Source organism: Megascapheus bottae, chromosome 5, assembly GCF_031878675.1.
Source record: "Megascapheus bottae isolate mThoBot1 chromosome 5, mThoBot2.hap1, whole genome shotgun sequence".
NCBI lineage: Eukaryota > Metazoa > Chordata > Mammalia > Rodentia > Geomyidae > Megascapheus > Megascapheus bottae.
In genome coordinates, this window is record NC_143513.1 from 49,027,938 (window position 1) to 49,047,884 (window position 19,947).

General features: G+C 36.2%; 1 protein-coding gene across 1 annotated transcript in view; it reads left to right on the plus strand.

Annotated features, from left to right (window-relative positions):
- Akap9 (A-kinase anchoring protein 9) overlaps window positions 1–19,947 on the plus strand; it is a 145,051-nt gene that overhangs the window by 108,979 nt on the left and 16,125 nt on the right. Inside the window, exons 33-39 of the mRNA XM_090333087.1 lie at window positions 5,266–5,400; window positions 6,094–6,576; window positions 6,948–7,011; window positions 7,131–7,252; window positions 9,027–9,215; window positions 14,005–14,193; window positions 18,022–18,163. Of these exons, the coding sequence (XP_090189213.1) occupies window positions 5,266–5,400; window positions 6,094–6,576; window positions 6,948–7,011; window positions 7,131–7,252; window positions 9,027–9,215; window positions 14,005–14,193; window positions 18,022–18,163 (1,324 nt within the window). The remainder of the gene's footprint in view (window positions 1–5,265; window positions 5,401–6,093; window positions 6,577–6,947; window positions 7,012–7,130; window positions 7,253–9,026; window positions 9,216–14,004; window positions 14,194–18,021; window positions 18,164–19,947) is intronic.

Consider the following 19,947-nt stretch of genomic DNA (forward strand, 5'->3'; position numbering starts at 1 on the left):
CCTGAGTATTAAGTCATATCTCTAGTATTGTTTAGATCTAATATCCACATATCAAGGAGACCTTGCGCCTTTTGTTCCTTTGGTCTTGACTTTGTCACTCAACATGATTCACTCTAATTTCATCCTCTTCCCAGTGAATGCCATTATTTTATCTTGTCTGGTGGCTCTGTAGAATTCCATTGTATATATGTACCACATTTTTTGTATCCATTCATCTGTAGTGGGGCATCTGGATTGTTTCCATCGCTTGGCTATTGTGTGAAAAGTGCAGTAATAAACATGGCTGTGCATATCATATCCTGGGTTATGATGCTCAGGATAGATGCCTAGGAGTGGTATGGCTGGATCCTGGGGAAGGTCTACTTTAAGTTTTTTAAGAAAGCTCCAAACTGCCTTTCAGAGTGGTTGTACTAGTTTACATTCCCACCAGCAGTGCAGTAGGGTTCCTCTTTCTCAACATTCCCACCGGCATTTGTTGTTGACTGAATTCAGAATATTGGTCATTCTGACTGGAGTAAGGTGGTGTTTCAGTGTTACTTTTATTTGTGTTTCCTTTATGACCATGGATGATGAGCATTTTCTCATGTGTTTCTTTGCCATTTTTATCTCTTCCTCTGGTAAGTCTGTCTTTAGTTCCCTTGCCCATTTATTGGGAGCGTAGAGGAATCAATTTCTCAACTTCCCTGTAGATATTGGATATTAAGCCTCTTTGTCTGATGTATTGTTAGTAAATATCTTTTCCCAGTTGGTTGGCTGTCTTTGTATTTTAGTAACTTTGTCTTTATCTGTGCAGAAACTTTTTTATTTTTAGATAGTCGCAGTTGTCCAGTCTCTCTCCAATCTGGTGTGACCCTGGGAATCTGTTCAAGAAGCTTCTGCCTGTGCCTAGGAGTTCCAGTGTCTCTCGTACTCTGTCATGTAGCAGTTTCAGAGTTTCAAATCTGATATTGAGGTCTTTGATCCATTTTGAGTTAATGTTCGTGCATGGCGTCAAGCTGGGATCAACTTTTAATTTTCTGCATGTGGCCACCCAGTTTTCCCAGCACCCAACTTTGCTTATTCCTCTGTATATGTCTAGCTCCTTTGTCAAATATAGGCTGACTATAAGTATGTGGTCTCTTTTTGTGCCAATGCCATGCATGCTGTTTTTGTTATTATGGCTCTATAGTAGAGTTTGAAGTCTGGTATTGTAATACCACCTACATTGCTCTTTTTGCCTAAATGGCTTTGGTCTTTCGTTGTTCCATATGAATTTTTGGATTATTTCCTCTATTTCAGTAAAGAATATCCTTAGGATTTTGATGGGAATTGAATTGAAATTATATATCCATTTTGGCAATATGACCATTTTCACGATGTTGATTCTCCCTAACCATGAGCATGGGATGTTTCCATTTCCTGGTATCCTCTTTGATTTCTTTCGTTAGGCTTTTATAGTTTTCATTAAAGAATTCCTTTACGAGGGCCGGGAGCTTGGCCTAGTGGTTAAAGTGCTTGCCTAGCATGCATTAAGACCTGGGTTCGATTCCTCGGTACCACATATGTAGAAAAAAGCCGGAAGTGGTGCTGAGGCTCAAGTGGTAGAGCTCTAGCCTTGAGAAAATCCAAGGACAGTGCTCAGGCCCTGAGCTCAAGCCCAGGACTGGCAAAAAAAAAAAAAAGAATTCCTTTACATCCTTCATTAGCTTAATTCCTAAATATTTTATTCTTTTGGGGTCTATTGCAAATGGGATCATTTTCTTGATTTCTCCTTCTGTTTGTTTATTATTGGTGTACAGAAAGGTTACCAACTTTTGAAGGTTGATTTTTGTATCCTGCCACGTTACAAAAGTGGTTTATTAGTTCTAAGAGTTTGGGAGTGGAATTTATTGGGTCATTCATATACTTAGCAATTTTTTTTACAGTAGAAAGGTACTGTGTTTATTTGTAGCACTTTTTTCATATATTTTTTATTGTAATTAATAGAAGGGTTACATGATGCTTGCCGGATAGATGGTGCATTAATTCCCGTACATTGATACCCTTTCACATGCTTGGTCCCCATTTCCTTCCCCCCACCCCCAACCCTCATCTTGTTTTCCCCCCTTCCCTATCCAATTTCAAATAACAAAATACAAATATATCCGATATATCAGGTAACAAAGTGAGATACTGTAAAAATTTTTATACATAGATTGTACTATTCTTTTTTAAAAATTAAGGCAAACTAAACTTAACAGAATTTACCTAAATAAAATGTGCTTCATGAATTGTGCTGCTCTCAGAGCCACTTATAACACATACTTTACTGTTTATAAATACTATTTCTGTACTTCACTCTCACATAAACTATAGAAATAGTTACTTGATTAGTGCTAAGCTTTATTTGGGCATGATGTGATCAGCTAGTTGTCTATGATTAGCTGTTCATTATACTCCTTAATAAAGATTTTCAGTTTGTTTCCAAACTAATTTAGGTTCCAGTTCCATACACAGAAACTTTATGTACAGCAAACAGTCTAAATTTAACATTCTAAAATCATTGTTGTCACTGAAATAATAGATAAATCCTGTGATATTTATACATTAGCATAGTTATCAATTAGAGTAGTCACAAGTGAAGCTGTGGTTCTAGTGGGAGAGCTCCAGCCTTGAGCAAAAATTTCAGTAACACTGCCCAGTCCCTGAGTTCAAGCTCGAGTACTGGCACCAAAAAAAAATAAAATAAAAATAAAAAAGACTAGCAATGTCCTTAGGACATGAGTAAAGTTTTCCCCCTAAACTTGTTTTCTAGTACACATATCATGTCATCATTTCCTTTAAGTAATGAAGAATATCAAAATAGTATTCTTCTGAATTAATGTGTGAGTGGCATATATTTGTGTTCTATAAATATTATTCTTGATCATCAATTTTTTCCTTCTTAGGAAAAATTTTTTTCTTTCATATATTTTTATTGTAATTAATAGAAGGGTTACCTTATAGTCACCAGATAGGAGGTGCATTACTTCACAAATATTGATACCATTTCTCATATTTTGTTCCCCATTTCCCTCTCCCCACTCCCGCCCCTCATCTTGTTTTCCCCTCTTCCCTATCCTATTTCAAATAAACATATATACAGTATATCAGATAACAAGGTAAATACTATAACAATATGAGATAACCAAGGGACAGCAAAAGAGATGAGAGATAACATAGTACATTAAGGACAACAATCACTCATTATTTGGCTTTTGTTTCTATATCCTGGAGGTCCTTTCATTTAGCTTCATTCTGTATGGCCTTATGTATCTAGGTTTTGCCCTATTGTAATCCTTTGCTAGGAGAGTCCAGGGTTTATACTAATTAATACAAATGAGGGAAACCATTGTGCCTATGTTCCTTTGAGTCTGGCTTACTTCACTTAATATGATTTTTTCTAAGTATTTCCATTTCCTTACAAATGAGGCTATGTCCTTCTTTCTGATGGCAGCATAGAATTCCATTGTGTATAAATACCACATCTTGTTAATCCAATAATCAACTGAGGGGCATCTGGGTTGGTTAAATATCTTCGCTATGGTAAATGTGTTGCAGTGAACGTCGTTGTGCTAGTGGCTTTAGTATGTCCTTGTTTCTGGACAAGTGGGTAAATGCCAAGGAGTGGAATTGCTGGGTCATAAGGAAGGTCTATGTTTAGTCTTTTGAGGAACCAACATACTGCTTTCCATAGTGGTTGAGTTTACACTCCAACCAACAGTGCAGTAGTGATCCCTCCTGGCCACATCCCCACCAGCATCTGTTGTTGTAAGGTTTCTTGATCATGGCCACTCTAACTGGAGTGAGGTGGAATCTCAAAGTTGTTTTGATTTGCATTTCTTTTATGGCCAGAGATGTCGAGCATTTCTTCATGTGTTTATAGGCCATTCTTATTTCTTCTTCAGAGAAGACTCTCTTTAAGTCTTTGGCCTATCTTTTAATGGGATGATTGTTTCTTTGGAGATTAGTTTGGGAGTGATTTAATTATTTTAGATGTTGATGTATTTTAGACATGAGGCCTTTGTCTGTTGTATGGTTAGTGAAGATCTTCTCCCATTCTGTAGGCTTTCTAGTTAGATTGCTAGCTATGTTTAAGAAAAAAAATTTAACTCTGCATGTGTACTTAAATATCTCAACTTGTAGTTATCTCTTAGTGAATAACAACTATAACAAAACTTTTTTTTCTTTATATTGTCACTTTATAAATTAACCTTATCTGAACACCTGAAAGTCAATTGAAGTATTGGGATTGTATAATATGCATTTCAAAGAGTAATTCCACACTACTATAATTTCCCCCTAACTCATTATAGGCAATTACTGTTAAATACCAAGATAACTTTAATAAGAAGTATAGTATGATACATCTGGGATTCTTTGAGGAAAGAGAAGGGACTATAGAAACTCTTTAGAATGACATCAAAACTGTTTTAATTGTAATTTTTTTTTTTTGCCAGGGCTTAAGCTCAGGGCCTGAGCACTGTCCTTGGCTTTTTCTCAAGGCTAGAGCTCTACCACTTGAGTCTCAGCACCACTTCTGGCTTTTTCTAAGTATGTGGTACCAAGGAATCGAACCCAGGTCTTCGTGCATGCTAGGGAAGCACTCTTCCACTAGGCCAAACTCGCGGCCCTTAATTGTAAATTTTTAAATATATACTGGTGACATGATTTCCTTCATTCACAGAAAATTTTTTTTTCTTTTTTGGACTCTTAAGAATATAAAGTAGCACTGGCTTAGTGGTGGAGCTATAGTCTAGTGTGCATGAAGCCCTTGGTTCAGTGCCACATACACAGAAAATCCAGAAGTGGCACTGTGGATCAAGTGGAAGAACACTGCCTTGAGTAAAAGTAGCTCAGAGACAGTACCCAGGCCCTGAGTTCAAGACCCAGGACTGGCTAAAAAAAAAGGATATAAAGGGGCCAGGATTGTGGCCTAGTGGTAGAGTGCTTGCCTAGCATCCATGAAACCCTGCATTGGATTCCTTGGTACTGCATACACAGAAAAAGTTGGAAGTGGTGTGGCTCAGGTGGTATAGTGCTAGCCTTGAGGAAAGCCAAGGATAGTGCCTAAGCCCTGAGTTCAAGCCCCAGGATTTGCAAGAAATAAAATAGTATATAAAGTGGTTCTGAAATATTTCCTTATTTGTTCAAAGAAGGCCTCTTTCATCTGCAGACTATTATTCCTGAAAAAGTTTTATTAGAAAGCATAAGAGCCTTAAACTTGACTATATTTTTTAACTGTTTTTATCTTCTGTTGTAATTCAGGCAACTACTGAGCTAATTCAGACCAGTGGAGAAAGATTTTTTGGTGAACTTGAGGTTCCTAGAGCCCAGTCAGTGGTTATCCAAGAACTTGTCAGTTATAAAGAAAAGGCAGAAAAACTTCAGGAAGAGCTTATGGTAAGTTAAGTAACGTAGCTATAATTCTTTTCAGTGTATTCTGTAAAAATAAACCCAAATCTATAACTTGAAGGATAAAACATAGTCTTCTACACTTCATGACAAATTCTTTTATTGTCAGTGTATTACCTTCTCTATGGCTGGTTTTCCTAGGAATCTGTTAGAAAGATCCTTTTTGTCATATCTCAGCCTATCAGCAATAGAGAAGAAAAACAATTATTGAAGTGAAACATAAATCTAATGAGAACCAAAACAGAGATAAAAATAGTTCACTTTCTATAATAATCTATGACCATACTGATGTGTTTTTGTGGGCTTCTGAGATGGTTTTCTATTCTGTGGCAAATGAACAATAAATATAAATTATACTTTCTCCCTTTCCTACCCAAATTTCTTCTACATTGTGTGATTTTTTTTTTTTTGTGGGTTATGGGGCTTGAACTCTGGGCCTGGGTGTTGTCCCTGAGCTCTCCAGCTCAAGGCTACTTCCCAACCCCTTGAGCCACAGTCCTACTTCCCCTTTTCTAGTGATTAATTGGAGATAAGAGTCTCACAGTCTTTAGTATCTGGGCTGACTTTGAACCACAATCCTCAGATCTCAGTCTCCTGAGTAGCTGGGATTACAGGCATGAGCCACCGCGCCCAGCTACTTGTGTAAAATTTGTAACTGGTTTCTTTTCCTTGTGTTTTTAGGTAAAAGAAAGAAATATAGCATCTCTTCAGAAAGATTTAAGCCAAATTAGGGATGAACTCACACAGGCAGAAGAGAAATTATCCTGCTTAGAAAAAGATGAAACCAAGATACAAGAAAACAGAAAGATCTGCATATCAGAATCACTTCCTGCTATAATGAGTAAATGCTCTGCATCCCAGACAGAGGGAACTCACAAGGTCAGCAGCAGCAATCAGACCCCACAAGTCTTTGTTAGAAATGCAGGAATTCAAATTGATTTACAAAATGAATGTTCATCTGAAGAAGTTACTGAAATAATCAATCAGTTTACTGAGAAAATTGAGCAGATGCACGAACTACATGCTGCTGAAATTTTGGATATGGAATCCAGACATATTTCAGAAACAGAAACTCTGAAGAGAGAGCATTATGTTGCTCTTCAGCTACTGACTGAGGAATGTGGTACCTTGAAAGCTGTTATACAATGTTTGAGATCCAAAGAGGTATGTAGTTTCCATAAAAATCAGGTTTTCGGCATTCCGTGATATTTCCATGGTATTTCTGTTTCCAATAAAGATATTTAAATATATAAGATATGTCTTTCATGATACATTATTATAATTTAAAATTTTCCCACTGTATAGTTGTTTTTCTATTCTGAAATGTTGTTGAGATACTGTTACGATTATTTCATTTATAATTGTCACTCCTCATAGATATCCATGAGGAAAAAATTATATAGACACATTATAAACCATAGATAGTTTTAAAAGATTACATTGATTTAACTATCAAAATACAGCAGAGCAATTCATGGGCCCTTATTGTTAGTGAGGAAGAAAAATACTTAATTTTTGTTGTTTTCTCTAAATAGGTATCTTCAGTTCCTGAATTAATGTATTCTAAAGCTTACCAAACTAGAGAAATATGCTCCAGTGGTAAGATATGTAAATTTCTGTAATATTTATATATTTGTTTATAGTGTTATAGTTGGGGAGTATTGTGTTTGGGGGGCTGTTAATTACATATTTTCAATTACATGTGTTTTCCATTTTAGATTCTGGATCAGACTGGGGTCAGGGAATTTATTTGGCACAGAGTCAGGTCTTTGATGCAACATCAGAAGGCCAAGGAGATGAAGGTGAAAGTTCAACAGATTCATTTCCAAAGAAAATAAAGGTACTATGGCATAGATAACTAAAAGGTTCTGAGCATTTAAGCAGAAAGACTTGCTGCCTTCAATTCAACTGTAGTCTTTACAAAGCCAGGCCAGTATTGTTATGGGCCCTGCAAAAACATAGACCTTTATTTTACTTCATTTTCCAATTTCTTTAATTTTAGAGTGGATTTGTCCCTTATGATCTTCCTAAAATAAAACAAAAGAAAAATAAAGATACTAAAAGTTAAAGATACTACAAAAGCGAGGACTCAATATTTGCATACCCAATGCTATAGACATGGTATTAGAAATATAAACACAACTATATAGACATAAAAATCTGTGACTTTATAGACATAATGTTTTATTACATACATTAATATACATGTATCACATACAAACAAACCCTCAACTTAATTTTAATTATGTTCCAAAATCTAAGTGCCAGTGATTGTATATAGAGATTCCCTTCTTGAATACCTGTTTGTTAAATATGCCATTTGAAAGGTGATGTAAAAATCAATGTTAATAAATTCTTTAATAAAAAATTTCACATATTAGAAAAAAAGTTAAAGATACCTTAGTAAATTTAGCCTGTATCATTTTTACCTTAAACATAATAGTTTATTTGAAGTTACATAGTAGAATCCTCTCTGACAAGACAGTTAGATAGCCATGCAAGTCCTTTGGTACTTGTGCATTTTATTCTCTTATTTCACAAATAATAAAGTGAGTATGGGTATAAAGATTTTTTGTTTTTTGGTTTTGGGGATTTTTTTTTTTTTTGCTGGTTCTTGGCCTTGAACTCAGGGCCTAAGCACTGTCCTTGAATCTCTTTATGCTCAAAGCCAGTGCTCTACCACTGAGGCACATGCCACTTCTTGTTCTTTCTGAGTCATTTATTAGAGGTAAAAGTCTTATGAACTGGCTTCAAACTTCCATCCTCAGATCTTAGCCTACAAGCCTGAGCTACCAGCACTAGGATTGAAGATCTTTTTTTTTTTTTTTTATTGTCCGTGGAACTTGAACTCTGGGCCTATGAGTTGTCCCTGAGCTCTTCAGCTCAGAGCTACCACCCTACCCTTTGAACTACTTCCTGTCTTCTGGTGGTTAACTGGGGATGAGTCTCACAGACTTTAGTGTCTGGGCTGGCTTTCAATAGCAATCCTCAGATGTCAGCCTCCTGAATGCTAGGATTACAGGCATGAACCACCTCACCTGGCTCTTGAAGATCTTTTTTTTTTTTTTTTTTTTCAGTCCTGGGCTTAAGCTCAGGGCCTGAGCACTGTCCTTGGATTTTTCTCAAGGCTAGAGCTCTACCACGTGAGCCTCATCACCACTTCTGGCTTTTTCTAAGTATGTGGTACCAAGGAATTGAACCCGGGTCTTTGTGCATGCTATGCAAGCACTCTACCACTAGGCCTCTTGAAGATCTTTTTAAATAACTTTATTCCCAAAGTTTTTGTTTGCCAAAATTACTAAAGCCATCTTAAGGACAACAAGTTACTTCCCACAGTTTATTTAGTCAAATCACTATCTAATCATTAAATCTAGGAAGAGTACATTAATTTTTAAAAAGGGAACTTAATGGTGAGAGTTATAAAAAGTCATTGTAAGTGAGTCTGTTGGGATTGTCTTAACCTCTACAAGAAGCAAACAGTAAAATTGGACTGGAGTATCCTGTGGTTTTTATTAATCTAACATGGTAAAGCTACTTAACTTAAAATTTATTTAGCTTATATATCTAACTTTGAAGAAGTTGTCATAATTTTGCTTCTGGGTTTTGGTTTTTAGGGATTACTAAGAGCTGTCCATAATGAGGGCATGCAAGTGCTTTCTCTCACAGAGTCACCTTGTAGTGATGAAGACCATTCTGCTCAGCAAGTCTCAGAATCATGGCTAGAAGAAAGAAGAGCTTACCTCAATACCATCTCGTCTCTTAAGGATTTAATTACCAAAATGCAAGTGCAAAGAGAAGCTGAGGTATTCAAAAAAGTATTACGTTTCTAAATAGTTTTTTTTATTATTTTATTTTAAAGGTTCTGTACAGATGTATAGTTACATAAGTCAGGTAATAAGTACATTTTTTTTTTCGTGAACAGTGTTACCCCCTTCCTCATTCTCTCCTAGTTTTCCCCTCCTAACTTCCCTTCTCAAGTTGTATAAATCATATCCAGTATAGTATCTGCTGAGTTGGTTCACCCTCTGTCCCACCACTTCTCTATTTCCTCTTGCTCTCCCCAAATCAGATAAACATATATATAAGACAAAGGGTACAGGAAGAAAGAGAGAGGGGATGGGGGGAGAGGAAAGAACAGCAAACAGTACAGGAAAAAAAAATCCTCTTGTTTTGGGGCTGGGAGTTTGGACTAGTGGTGAAGTGCTTGCCTAACGTACATGAAGACCGGGATTCAATTCTTCAGTACCACATACATAGAAAAAAGCTGTGGCTTAAGTGGTAGAGCTCTGGCCTTGAGAAAGCCCAAAGACAGTGTTCAGGCCCTGAGTTCAAGCCCCAAGACTGGGGGAAAAAAAAACTCGTTTCCATTTCTAAAGAGTTCAATTTGATAAACATCATATACACGTAGCTATTGAGCCCTTGTGATCCTCTCCTAAGAATATCTTCCTTTACTCTCACTGCGTGAATGTTTAGAGTGGTTTAATTATTCATGTCCAAGTATAATTATTGTCCTTTACTACCAATTGGATTTACTCAGAGATTTATAGACACATTCTAATTATTGCAAATGAAGGAAAACCTGTGGCCTGTTTCTTTGTGACTGGATTGCTTCACTTAGTATAATTTTTCCAGGTCTTTCCATTTCCTGACAAATGGGGCAATGTCATTCTTTCTGGTAGAAGCATAGAATTCTGGGGAGAGAGAGAGAGAGAGAGAGAGAGAGAGAGTGTGTGTGTGTGTGTGTGTGTGTACCACATTTTCTTTATCCATCCACTGAGAGAGATCTAGGTTAATTCTATATCTTAACTATGGTAAACAATATTGCATGGTTTTCCTGGTGGCTTTAATGCAGCCTGACTTGTGGTCATTTGGATAAATGCCCAGTAGTGGAATTGGTGAGTCATAGGGAAGCTCTATGTTTAGTTTTTTGAGGAATTTCCATACTTACTGCTTTCCAGAGTGGTTGAACAAGTTTACATTCCAGTCAACAGTGTAGTCGCGTTCCCTTTTGGCCAATCCCTGCCAGCATCTTTTATTATTAGGTTTCTTGATAACTGGGGTAAAGTAGAATCTAAATATTGTTTTGATTTGCATTTCTATAATGACCAGACATGTTGACCATCTGTTTGTGTGTCTATTGGTCATTCTTATTTCTTCTTCTGAGAAGTCTCTCTTTAAGTGTTTAGCCCAATTTTTCATTGTTGTTTATTGAGGATTTGTTTTCAGAAGGTCTAATGCATACCTAGTAAAGATCTTCTCCCATTCTGTGAGCTTTGTTTTTGTCTTGCTAGCTGTGTCCTTCACTATGCAGAAACCATTTAGTTTAAAGCAATCCCTTTTAACTAGCCTTTCTTTGATTTGTTGTGATTCTGGATCTTTATATGGGGAGTTTGGACCTGCGCAAAATTTTGACCTGTCCCAAGGAGCTCTAGTGTTTCCCCTATCCCTTCCTGTAATATTTTCAGAGTATCTGTTCTTACATTGAGTTCTTTGTCCCATTTGGAATTGATTCTGCTACAGAGTGATACATAAAAATCTAACTTCAGTTTTCTGCATGTGGTTACTCAATTCTGCCAGCACCATTTGTTGAAAAGGCTTTCTTCCCATGCTGGGTTTGTTTTTGTTTTTTTTGTTTTCACTCCCTTATCAAAGATTAAGTGGCTGTAGGTCTGTGGATTCATTTCGGGATCTCCAATTCCATTGGTCCTCAGACCTATTCTTGTTCCAATACCAATTTGTTTTTTTTACTACAGCTTTGTAATAGTTTGAAGCTTGGTATCCAGCCCTGCTCTTCCTGCTAAGGATTGTTTGTGCTATTCGGGGTTTTCTGTTATTCCATATGAATTTTTGGATTGCTTATTCTGTATCTCTGAAGAATGTTGTTGGGATTTTGATGGGTATTGCATTGAATTGGTAGATAGCATTGGGCATTTTCATGATGTTAATCCTCCCAGTCCAGGAACCCAGGAGGTTTTACCATTTCTTTAAATCTGCTTTAATTTCCTTCACATCTTTGACTAAGTTAATCTGTTTCTTTTCTTTTTTGAGGCTATTACAACTGGAATTTCTTTCTTAATTTCATTCTTGCTCTTCTCATTGTTGGTATACAGAAAAGCTACTAATTTTGTGAGTTAATTTTATATGCTTCTACTTTGCTAAAGTTTCAGATCAGCATTTTTTAAATGCAAAATCATGTCATCTGCAAAGAGGGAGATTTTTACTTCTTCTTTCCTTATTTGGATCCCCTTTATATTTGACTCTTGCCTTATCACTCTAGATAGGAATTCCTGTACTCCATTGGAGTGGAGTGGAAAGACAGACATCCTTGTCTCATTCCTGTTTTTAGAGGAAATGGTTTACCTTTTCACCATTAAGTATAATGCTGACTGTAGATTTGTCGTATACAGTCTTTATTATATTTACAAAAGTCCCACGGATTCCTAGCTTCTATAGAGATATTATCATATAGGGGTGTTGAATCTTGTCAAATGTTTCTTCTATGTCTATTGAGATGATCGTGTGGTTTTTGAATTCAGTTGGCCAGATTTTTTTTTTTTTTTTTTGTCAGTCATGGGGCTTGATCTCTGGGCCTGATCGCTGTCCCTGAGCTATTCAGCTCAAGGCTAGCTGTCATTGTACTACTGGAGCCACAATGCCGCTTCCAGTTTTCTGGTGGTTAATTGGAGATGAGAGCCACATGGACTTCAGTGCTTAGGCTGGTTTTGAACCATGATCCTCATTTTCAGTTTCATTGAAGAGTTTGAGAAGTATTGGGGTGAGTTCTCCTTTGAAGGCCTTATAGAATTTGGCTTTGAATCCATCTGATCCTGGGCCTTTCTTGGATGGGAGGCCTTTTATTGCCATTTCTTTTTCATTACTTATTATGGGTGTATGTAAGTTGGTATAAGTCTATTTTCTTGGTTGAGTTTGGTTATATCAGTGTTTGCTAAGAATTCTTCTATTTCTTCACTGTCTCCAATTTGTTAGCATAAAAGTTTGCAAAGTATTCCATTTTAATGTTCTAGATGTTGCTTGTTTCTGCCGTGTTTCTGCCATTTTCATTTCTAATTTTATTTGGGTGTGTTCTATTCTTTTTTTGGTGAGATTTGCTACAAGTCTGTTAATTTTGTCAGTTTTTTCAAAGAATCCACTCCTTGTTTTTTTGATTCTTTCTATGGTTTTTGCTGTTGTTTCTAATTCGTTTATTTCTCGTATAATTTTATTTGTTTTCATCTACTAGTTTAAGATTTGGCTTGTTCTTCTTTTCAAGGAGCTTACGGTGCATCATTAAATTGTTTATTGGGTGCCAGCGGCTCATGCCTGTGTAATCCTTGCTACTCGGGAGACTGAGATCTGAGGCTCATGGTTCCAAGCCATCCCCGGCAGAAAAGTCCATGAAACTCTGTCTCCAATCGACCACCAGAAAACCAGAAGTAGTGCTGTGGCTCAAAATGGTAGAGCGCTAGCCTTGAGCAAAAAAGCTTAAGGGCAGCACCCAAGCCCCAAGACTGACAAAATTTTATTTTTATTTGAGATTTCTCCAATTTGTTGATGTAGGCTCTGAGCGCTATAAATTTCCTCTTGCTATATCCCAAAAGAGCTGGTAATTTGTGTTCATTTTTGTTAAATTCCATAAATATTTGAATTTCTATTCTTACCTATTCAATGACCCCATTGGTTATTTAACAATGTGTTGTTCAGTCTCCATTAATAACAGAGTTTTCTGTGATGGCTTTTAGTGTTGAGCTCTAATTTCTTTCATGTTCTGACAGAATGCAAGGGATGCTTTCAATATTTCTGAATTTGCACAGATTTGCTTGTGGCCTAAAATACCTATTTTAGAAAGTGTTCAAAGTACTACTGAAAAGAATGTATGTTCTAATGCTGCTAGGGGAAACATTCTCGAGATGTTTGTTAAGTATAGTTGATCAATGCAGTTATTTAGTTTTGAGATTTCTCTGAATTTTTGCTAGGCTGATCTATCCAGAGGCCACAATAATGTGTTAAAGTCACCAACAATCAATGTGTTTGGATTTATATGTGTTTTTAGGTTTAGTAGTATTTGATAAAGTTGAGTGCTGTAGCAGTTGGTGTGTAGATATTTAGAATTGTTACATTCTCCTGTAGGATAGATCCCTTTAATAGTATGTATTATCCTTTGTCTCTTCCTGCTAATTTTTTTTTTTTTTTTTTTTTTTGCCAGTCTTGGGCTTGAGCTCAGGGCCTGAGCACTGTCCTTGGACTTTCTCAAGGCTAACGCTCTATCACTTGAGCCTCAACACCACTTCCGGCTTTTTTCCATGTATGTGGTACCAAGGAATTGAACCTGGGTCTTCATGCATGCTAGGCTAGCACTCTACCATTAAGCCAAACTCCCAGCCCCTCTTCTCGCTAATTTTAATTTGAAGTCTTAGTTTTATTTTAATAACAATAATTCACTTTGTAATCAGAGTTTCTATTTATATTTTCAGACTTGAAGAAACATTTGTCCGAGGGCTTTAAATTTTTATTTAGGTCCATAGCTTATTTTTTAACATGTTTTTTTAAATATGTTTATTTGAAAACTAATTTTTTCATTTTACACTCCACTAGGTTTATGACAGTTCTCAATCTTCTGAGAGCCTCACTGACTGGCGTGGTGATCTTCTACTTACCCTTCAGCATATATTCTCAAAGGAACGCAGTTGTTTACTTGCCACATTTCAGACTGAACTGACTGCTTTAGGTACTACAGATGTAGTTGGGTTATTAAAATGTTTGGAACAGAGACTACAAGAGCAGGTATCAAAAGTTAAACTTTATTTTAAAATATAGTTTTAAATAGAAATAAGAAAATGGGTTACTGATTTGTTTAAGTATTAAACTTAATTTTAACAAGGACTACTAAGGATACTTAGAAGAAAAAACTTACCTTAAATATCTTAAGTTAGAAAGTAAGAAAGAAAATGAATGAACTGTTTATTAAACTTGGAAATTTTTTTCTAAAAAGAAAAACAGAATAAACCTACAGAAAAAGATGAAATAATATAGTAATTTTTCATAATAATTATGTTTTGTGAAATTGCCAGTAGCCATTGTTCCTAGTGGAACATTGTTATCAGTTAGTACATCACCTTGCTTTGTGTACAGTTGTATTAGACTTTGTGAGGCTGTAACAAAATGCCTAACACAGCTTTAGGCAATAAAATTTGTTTCACCATATAATATCATAGGCCTCAAGTATATAATCCTTGGCTCTTTTGATTGTGGATAGTGAGCTACAAAGTTGGAATCTATTAATAATGAATAAGAAAGTTAGTTCTTTGAAAAGATTGATAAAACAATTTCTGGGGAACTATTTTAAGAAAAATGATACAGCTTGAGATACTAAAACAGAATTTTGTGAATAATTTCCTTTCAATGTATTTTAAAGCATGGATGAAATGAACAGATTTAGTAAGTAACAAATGGAAACCAGAAAATACATGTCTGGAGCTGGAAGTTTGGCCTAGTTGTGGAGTGCTTGCCTAGCATGCATGAAGACCTGAGTTCAATTCCTCGGTACCACATACGTAGAAAAAAGCTGAAAGTGGTGCTTGAGAAAGTCCAAGGCCAGTACTCAGGGCCTGAGTACTGTCAAAAAAAAAAAAAGACATGTCTGGTGAGAGTACTCCATAGTTAAAAACATCTGCTCACAAATTTTAGTGCATAGGTCTAAGTTTAAATATATTCTCTAGTAAGGTTCCTTGAACAGTGTTGGATACCAGGACCATAGCAGGGAGGTACCAGATAGATGAATTTGAAATATCTTGTTTTATTGACAGTTGCTCAGAGAATGAAGGAGATACAGAAGCCAGCTGGACACTCATGGCTCATACCTGTAATGCTAGCTACTCAGGAACTTGAGATCTGAGGATCAAAGTTCAAAACCAGCTCAGGTTGAAAAGTCAGAAAGATTTATATCTGATTAACAAGCCAAAGCTGGAGTCATAGCTTAACTGAAAAAGTGCCATCTATGAGGAGAAAAGCCAAGCAAGGGCACAGGGCCCTAAATTCAAGGTCCAGTACTGGCACCAAAACAAGAACAAAAACAGAACCCAATTTGAAGGCTACTTTAAAGGCTATATTTGAAAATGTAAACATAAAACTAAATGATATTGACAGATTGTAAAACAATGAGTTCATACTGATAGGAGTGAATGAGTAAAATGTATGACAGTATAATGATGTTAAGTAAATGCAGGAGGATTGATGGAATTAGCAAATCACCATTCCTTAAACCTGATTTATTCAATGGCAGTTAGCAATGGATGCTAACAATTAGTAGGAATAAGTTGTTAAAATAACATTTGCATAGTTTTTTAGTCCATTTTGTACATTAAATATAGTGACTACAGGGGAAAATATGGGAGAGAACAATAGAAGGGGGTGACAATAACCAAGAAGCATTCTTGAGGACCAAGTATTCATAACCTACTTAAGGAATTGTAACCTCTTTGTACAACTACTTAATAATAGTAAAAGAACATTTTCATAGTCCCAAAGTAAATGTCTAGAAAAACTTCTTTAATTACAAAAGGAAAAGCAATAACTTTGTAGTAAGAGACTTTGCAAGCAACCACAAACCCAAGCAGAGTTAGTATTACTAGTGGTGATACACACACACACACACACACACACACATACACACACTTGTTCTGATCTGAATGCACACATCTCTTTTCTGACACTACTGTTAAAATGCATAACTAAAATCTACTCTTCAGAACATACCACACCACTATACAACTATTAGAATAGAAAAGATGGGGGGGAAAAAATAGTGAGGCCAAGGCCAGGAGTTTAGCCTAGTGGTAGAGTGCTTGTCTCACATGCACTCGGTACCACATACACAGAAAAAGCCAGAAGTGGGGCCATGGCCCTACGGACAGTGCTCAGGCCCTGAGTTCAAGCCCCAGAATTGGCAAAAAAAAAAAAAAATGAGGCCACTGAGTACTAATGGAGACACACAGATTAAGTTCATCTCTCATAGATTGCTGGTAGGAATGTAAAATAAGAGCCACTCTGAAAAGTAATCTGGCAGCTTCTCAAGTTAAATATCTACTATGCACCTAGCAGTCATACTCATACCTGGGCTGGGCCTAGTTGTAGAGTGCTTGCCTAGCATTGTGTTTGATTCCTCAGTACCACATACATAGAAAAAGCCAGAAGTGGTTCTGTGGCTCAAGTGGTGGGATTGTTGCCTTGAGAAAAGGACAGTACTCAAGCCCAGGACTAGAAAAAAAAAGAAGAAAAAAAAAACAAGAAAGGAAAGTTATATTTTTAAAGTCCTACAAGAAAGAATAAATGAACTGTAATTCACATAATCAGCAACTGATTCATTGATAAAAGAACGAAGTGTCTTTGCCCTCAACCACCCTTTTGCTGCATAACAACTCTGAAACAGCTGAATGCTAGTGATAGACATCAAATCAGCCATTGTCAGAGGTGAGGTTAAAGAGAAACTGTGACTACAGAGTTACCTTCTGAATAGTTCTGAATCTAATTGTGATACATGCACATAAATCTATACAAGTGGGGAAAAAGCACAGTTTTATACACTAACAAGAAATGAATATCTGTAAAAGTTACTTGATTTTAATAATGTACTATAATTATTTAACATATTATTGGGGAATCTGGCTGAGGTGTACATGGAACTTTGGCTTCTATTTAGACAAATAAAAACTGTTAGCTAGGTGCTGGTGGCTCACACCTGTTGTGATCCTAGCTACTTGGGAGGCTGAGGATCATGGTTGAAAGCCAGTCCAGGTAGAAAAATCCCAATGAGACTCTTATTTCCAATAAACTACTCAAAAATGCTGGAAATGGTGCTGTGGCTCAAGTGGTAGAGCACTAGCCTCAAGCACAAATCAGCTTAGGAATAGCACCCAGGCCCTGAGTTCAACCCTAGAACCAGCAGAATAAATGAAGAAAGGAAGAAAGGAGGAAAGAAAGAAAGGAAGAAAGGAGGAAAGAAAGGAAGAAAGAAAGAAAGAAAGAAAGAAAGAAAGAAAGAAAGAAAGAAAGAAGGAAAGAAGGAGAGAGAGGGGGAGGGAGGGAGGGAAAGAAAGAAAAAGAAAGAAAGAAAGAAAGAAAGAAAGAAAGAAAGAAAGAAAGAAAGAAAGAAAGAAAGAAAGAAAGAAGAAGGAAGGAAGGAAGGAAGGAAGGAAGGAAGGAAGGAAGGAAGGAAAGAAGGAAAGAAACTCTTAACCTTGAAGGACATACATAAGATATCTAATCAGTATTCTTCAATTAGTAAGTCACAAAAGACTTAATATCACTTTTCTTTTTGCTAGAGGGCATTTAGCAAAATATGAATACACTTTTTAATTTTTATTTTTTGTGGTAATTATATTGCAGTTAATAGGATTTTTCTTGTTTTTATGAGATACACGGCAACATATAGAGATGAAGGAACATCTGCCTAAAACATATCCTCACACATTGTGGGGGAAAAGAATACTGACATGCCTTACAAAGTGCATTCCATTCATTCTTCAGACTTCCTGGTTGCTAATTTTATTCTTTTTATTTCTATAACTTTCTTCATTAGTTTTTTTTTTCATTTTTCATTTTCCTTTGTTACAGGGTATTGAATATCAAGCAGCTATGGAATGTCTACAGAAAGCAGATAGAAGGAGTTTGTTATCTGAAATTCAAGCACTGCGTGCTCAAATTAATGGTAGGATGCTCCTGAAAAGAGAACAAGAGAGTGATAAACCAAGCCAAGGTATGTTCCATGATAGGCTCTTGTGATTTCACAAGTAGATGAAGATATTTCAATTTGATACCTTTTTGAGTCAGCTAAAACATTTCTTCTCACATTTTTCTTCTCATTATCTTTAGACTTAGTAGATAATTTGTATTGACTACTGTAGGGTTGTAGCTATATTTAACTTAAAATATGTAGGCTTATATGCAGGTTAAGACCATTAAGTTTTTTGTGTGGGTCTTTTTTCTTACAGTAAAAGTGATAAACAGGAGAGTTACAGTTACATAAGTAAGGTGATGAGCACATTTCTTTTTGGACAATGTTATCCCCTCCCTCAATTTCTCTTGCTTTTTCTCTTCCCCCCAAGTTGTACAGTTCATTCTAGCTTAGTATCTAGTGAGTATCATTGTTGTATTAGTTCATCCTTTGTCTTGCTGTTTCTGTGATGTCCTTTTCCTTCCCTGGATCAGATAAACTTATATATAAGACAAAGCATACAGCAAACAAAAACAAATAAGAGAAAGAAAAAGTAACTGCAAACAGTACATTATAGAAACCTCTTGTTTCCAGTTTTGTGTTCATTTTAAAACCATTTAATAAGAAAACAGTCTTGGCCAGGAGTTTAGCCTAGTGGTAGTGCTTGCCTAGCATGCACAAAGACCCAAGTTCAATTCCTCGGTACCACATACATAGAAAAAAAAACAGAAGTGGTGCTGAGGCTCAAGCCAGTAGAGCACCATCCTTGAGAAAGTCCAAGGACAGAGTTCAGGCCCTGAGCTCAAGCCCAGCACTGGAAAATAAAATCATTTTTCATGATTATGAACAAGCTGGATTTTTGCTTTTGTGGTATGATATACTTATGAGTCTTTTTCCTACTCTTCAGTATGGGCATCTATTTAAATTGAACTATAGAAGTGAAAATCACTGGAGACTAAATTTTCATGGTATTTAGTAGCACAGTTGCCTGTATCTGCAGTAGTTTTGTTTTATATAATGGTAGTCACACATTTTTTCCAATTTTGATTTCACATTCAAGACTCATATATTCATGTTAAATTACAAGTTTAAATTGCTTTAGAAAAAGCAGATAAGAGATAAATTCAGTATACCCCTTTACACATAGGCTTAATTTAATTTTTTAATATTTTATCTAAATTAAATAGAATCTCATTGAAAGCATTATTAGCATCATACAGATTCATATTTACATATGTGTAAGTCTTTAGCTTTATTCCTGTGAAGCAGATTTAAAATCTTAAATGAACAGTGAACATGATTATCATAGATTCCAATCTCCTGACATCATTGTACTATGAATTGATGATGTTGAAAGAATTTCTTAATCTAGATTAAGTCCTGAGACTTGGACTCAGGGCCTGAGTGCTATCTTTAGGCTTTCTCAAGGCTAGTGCTACCACTTGAACTACAGGACCACTTCTGGCTTTTTTTGTGTATATGGTACCAAGGAATCAAACCAGGGCTTCATGCATGCTGTTCAGGCAATCTACCCCAAGGCCATGCTCAAGAAATTATTTTCTTATTCAAGAACAGTTGCATGTTGGTGGTAGAACAGAAAGCCAAAAGAAGAGTGTAGAAATCCCACATAGAATTATAAAAAGCCTAAGGGGTAGGGAAGAGTTGGGGAGGGGGAAAGGGGGAAAGTGGGAGAAAAATGTCAGATGGGTAACAGTGTTTGAGAAGAAATGTATTCCCTACCTTTCATATGTAACTGTAACCCCTCTGTACATCACCCTGACAATAAAATTAAATTTAAAAAAAAAAGAGTTACAAAAATCCTAAAA